At 43.2% G+C, this 4,331-nt stretch overlaps 1 protein-coding gene across 1 annotated transcript in view; it reads right to left on the bottom strand.

Annotated features, from left to right (window-relative positions):
- LOC102867692 overlaps window positions 1-4,331 on the bottom strand; it is a 32,903-nt gene extending 28,572 nt beyond the window's left edge. The window contains exons 1-2 of the mRNA XM_006887242.1: window positions 4,283-4,331; window positions 3,888-4,178 (exon numbers count right to left, since the gene is read on the bottom strand). Of these exons, the coding sequence (XP_006887304.1) occupies window positions 3,888-4,178; window positions 4,283-4,331 (340 nt within the window). The remainder of the gene's footprint in view (window positions 1-3,887; window positions 4,179-4,282) is intronic.

The following is a 4,331-nucleotide window of genomic DNA, read 5'->3' as shown; positions in this document are numbered from 1 at the left end:
TTTTTTTTTTTCATTTTTAAGGAAGTGGCTGTAACTAAGTTTGGAGATCAATCTCACTGAGAGGCACCTTAGAAGAAATCTCTTTGGCTTCCCCCCTGAACACCAGTTGTTGAAAACCCTGTGGGTACAGTTTTACTCTGATATACTTGGGGTTGGCACGACTAGGAGTTAACTTGACTAAAAATGCTTTTTGGTTTTTAGTTAATCCACACGTAACAAGCACTGTCACATTTGCCATTGTCATTACCTAGACCAAATCTTGAGATGTCGAAGCCCATGTTCTGGTCAACACTGATTCAGAAGCCAAGAGTAAGCGAAATGAAATCAGAAACATGCTTGACCCACGCTTGTGCCATGTGACTGATGCACTATTCCCCTGCATTGAGCTGAACTTTTATAATGAGTTCACTCTTACTTTTCCACACAAATCCTTTCCAAAAGTCTGAGATAAATGAAAAGGAGATTTTTCCCTGAGAAAGATGAGATTTGACTGTCTACTACAACAGGCTAATTGAGTAGAGATAAGGGTTGACTCCTTTAAATTTGCTTTATTCAGATACACTCGATGGGAAAGAAATGATGATACTTAAAAAAAAAAGTTTCTGCCATCTCAAATCAAGGCTGACCCTTCAAGAAGAGTGTGGTTAAAGGGGAGGTTAGGGGAAGGGATCTGTGAGCAGAGCCTGGGATCTGAGAGACTGTCTGCTCCATCACCTCCCTTCTCCCAATGGCTGTCAGACCTCCTGTACTTTAGTTTTTAGGAGTTTATCAAGCAGAATTTATCAAACCAATGAAGGGTCCCTGTGAGTTAGAATCCATTTGATGTCAGTAGGTTTACATGGGATGTAAAGAGAAGTCCTGGTGGGCAATTCCTCCCGTGTAATTCATCATAGTCCTGGAAACCTGCTGGAGGGTCATCTGTGAGTCAGTTCAATTGGAGGGTGATAAGTTTGAATTTTGGGTTTTGATACACTATTAAGGAAAACCAGCTATTTAAAAAGATATATTTTTAAATTTAAGACTGATCCTTGGAGAAGAATATCATACTTAAGAGGGTGGAGGGACGGCAGGAGAGGAAGGCCCCTGATGAGATGGATTGATACAATAGCTAGGGCAATGGGGGTTGGTGTGTCAGAATCAGCGAGACAGGCTCAGGACAGGGCAGGCTTCAGAACTGTTGTACAGAGGGTTGCTATGAGTCGCAGGCAACTCAATGGTCCATAACAACACAACAACACTGTATTTAAGATCTCTCATTGCTAAATTGTGCTATGTTTCAGAGAAAGCTCAAAGGAGTAAATATTAGCGAAGCTTACCTTAGTTTAGCATCATTTCCCACCCCTGAGGGAGCATAGCAGTCTACCTCTAAACCAAGCCTCTCCTTGTTACCATGATGCTGCACCTGCCGTCGAGGTTGAGAACCCGAGTACCCGACAGTGACCTCCGATGTGCTAATTACTCATCTGCTTTCTTTTCTATTTGAAGGAACTTTTGAAAGTCTAAATTAAGAAAATAATAAAAATGTTGGCCTAGAAAGGCAAAAGAAGAATAAGGTGAAGGAAGCAGCCCTGAGCTGTTAAATATAACACATGTGCTAGTATATCTATATTCACAAAAGTATATTATTATATATCACAAATGTAACAAAATATGAAAATCATTAATATATTTCCATCTATGGCAATATATAAGCTATTCACATATGTTGATAGTTGCCTGATAGTTATACTAATTTATTGTTGTTGTTGTTATGTGCTGTCTAGTCGACTACGACTCATAGCTGCCCTACACACAATAGCTCTGAACCCTGCTGTATCCTGAGCCGACCTCACTGTCTCTGACACACTAACCCCCATTACCCTAGTTACTGTGTCAGCCCATCTCATCCAGGGCCTTCATTTCCTACACTGTCCCTTGACCTTTCCAAGCCTGATATTTTTCTCCAAAGACTAGTCCTTCCTGGCTACATGACTAAAATATGTGAGATGGAGTCTCAAAATTCTTGCCTCCCAGGAGCAGCTTGGTTTCACCCTCTCCAGGACAGATGGGTTAGTTCTCTTGGCAGTCCATGGTATGATCAATACTCTTTTCCAGCACCGCAGCCCAAATGAATCAATTCTTCTGTCATCCTTGGTCATGGTCCAGCTCTCTGATGCTTAACAAGTAATTGCGAAGACCTGGATCAGGTGCACCTTAGTCTCTAGACTGACATTATTGCTCTTTTAGCACTCACTCTGGAGAGGTCCCTGACAACACATTTACCTAATGCAATTAGTCTTTTGATTTCCTGACTGCTGGTCCCAGGAGTGTTGTTTGTTGAACCAAGCAAGATGAAATTGCTAACAATATATTCTCCATCTATCAGGATGCTTCGAATTGGCTGTGTGGTGAGAATCTTTGTTTTTTTGATGTTGAGATTCAGTTTTGTTTTTTGGTTTTTTTTAAATTTTATTTTATTATTTTTTTTGTGTGTGTGTGTACCATCAAATCATATCTGACTGGTACAGGAGGAGATTGTTCCTCCTTCTCCAGCAGGGCATCTGGTGGATTTGAACTGTGTACCTCTGGGATTGTAGTACACCTTCTTGCCACTAGGCTACCAGAGCTCACCGAGATTCTGTTTTTAAAAACTACTTGTCTCGTTAATGAATAACTATATTAGTTATTACAAACCATACTACGGTACTCTGGTGGCCTAGGGATAAGAAGCTGCACTCTCAACCCAAAGATGTGGGATTGAATCCCTGAGCTGCTCAGCAGGAGAAACACAGTTCGTCTCCTCCTGTGCAATTTTTTTTTCCATTTTTTTTTCTCCTGTGCAATTTACAGTCCCTAAAACACACCAGAGGCTTAGCTAGGAATTGGTTCCAACTTGATGGTACATAACTACATTAGTTAATACGTACTGACTTATACTAATTTTTATTGAATTTAGATTGAGCTGAGGAAAACTTACTCTGGCTCTTACTCTAGAAAGATGTCAGTATTTTGCATTTTAGAAGAGTCTAGTAATACAACTTCTTGTCAGGTCCCTGCCCTTTTCTTCCTTTAGTCTCCATAACTCTCTGTAATCACAGTACCACTCTGACACGAGTGTTGTTGTTGTTAGGTGCTGTTGACTTGCGTATGACTCATAGTGCATCTATGAACAGCAGACCTGAACCCTGTCCTATCCTGTGCCATCCTCACAATCTCTGATGTACGTGAGCCCATTGCCGCTGTCACTGTGTCAATCCATCTGGTTGAGAGTCCTCCTCTTCTTCACCATCTCTCCACCTTTCCAAGCCTGACGTCATTTTCCAAGGAATAACCTGTCCTAGCAACATACCCAAAGGATGTGAGATGAAGCTTTATCACCTTTGCCTTCAAGGGGCACTCTGGCTGCACTTTCTCCAAGGCACACCTGGTTGTTCTTTTTGCAGCCCATGGGACATTCCATTCTCCAACACTATAGTTCAAAAGTATCAGTTCTTCTGTCATCCTTATTCATTGTCTAGCTCTGAGATGCACAGCTGGTGACTGAAAAGACCATGGCCTAAATGAAACTGACATCATTGCTCCTCAATAACTTGGAGAGGTCCCTGACTACAGACTTTCCCAGCGCACTACGTCTCCTGATCTCCTGCCTGCTGATGCCAAGTGCATTGGATGTGGATCTAGGTAAGAGGACACACAGGAGGTTACCATAAATTACAATCAACTCAACACTGACACATTTTTTATTCTCTGCCCACTTAGAATTTCCCTTACGCTACTCTTTGGTGTGGGTTCTTTTAAGTAGAATTTCTGTTACTGCCCACCAACCCCATGCCCCACCTGTTTCCTGAGCTGGGTTTGGATGGGTTTCTGTCCCAGGAACAGCTGACCCTGCAGCGCTGTGGACTGACTGCTGGCGCAGAAGTACACGGCTGAGTCCTCCAGCTCCGTGGGCTCGATCTCCATGCTACACGGTGAGTTCTTGGGACACTGAGCTGAAAACCGCTCACTGGGCATTTCTGATTTATCGATAATATCTTGGTTCTGAAAATAAATAAAAAATTTGAGCTCTTCTCCCAGCTTCTGGCGATACCAGTAAACATAACTGTGTCCTTTGATGGGGACACACTCCATCCTTGCTTTCTGCTTTGTCCCTCTGACCAGCTGTCCTGGAGACTGGGTGACCTCGGTGTCCACAGAGCCTGTGGAGGAAGGAGACAGAAGCTGGAGAAAAGCGCAGGAGGAGCTGGTGGTGCAGCCCCAGGAGGAAGTCCTAACACTGGAGTCCCACAGGGTCACCACTGACCTGCTCCCAGGACACACAGGGCCGCCAGGCAGAGGAGTGTGGGTCCCAT

This window comes from Elephantulus edwardii, unplaced genomic scaffold (genome assembly GCF_000299155.1).
Source record: "Elephantulus edwardii isolate Elephantulus edwardi_28Jun2011 unplaced genomic scaffold, EleEdw1.0 scaffold00055, whole genome shotgun sequence".
In the NCBI taxonomy this organism is placed as follows: domain Eukaryota; kingdom Metazoa; phylum Chordata; class Mammalia; order Macroscelidea; family Macroscelididae; genus Elephantulus; species Elephantulus edwardii.
The sequence above is the reverse complement of the archived record's forward strand: the minus strand, read 5'-3'. Positions and strand labels throughout refer to the sequence as shown.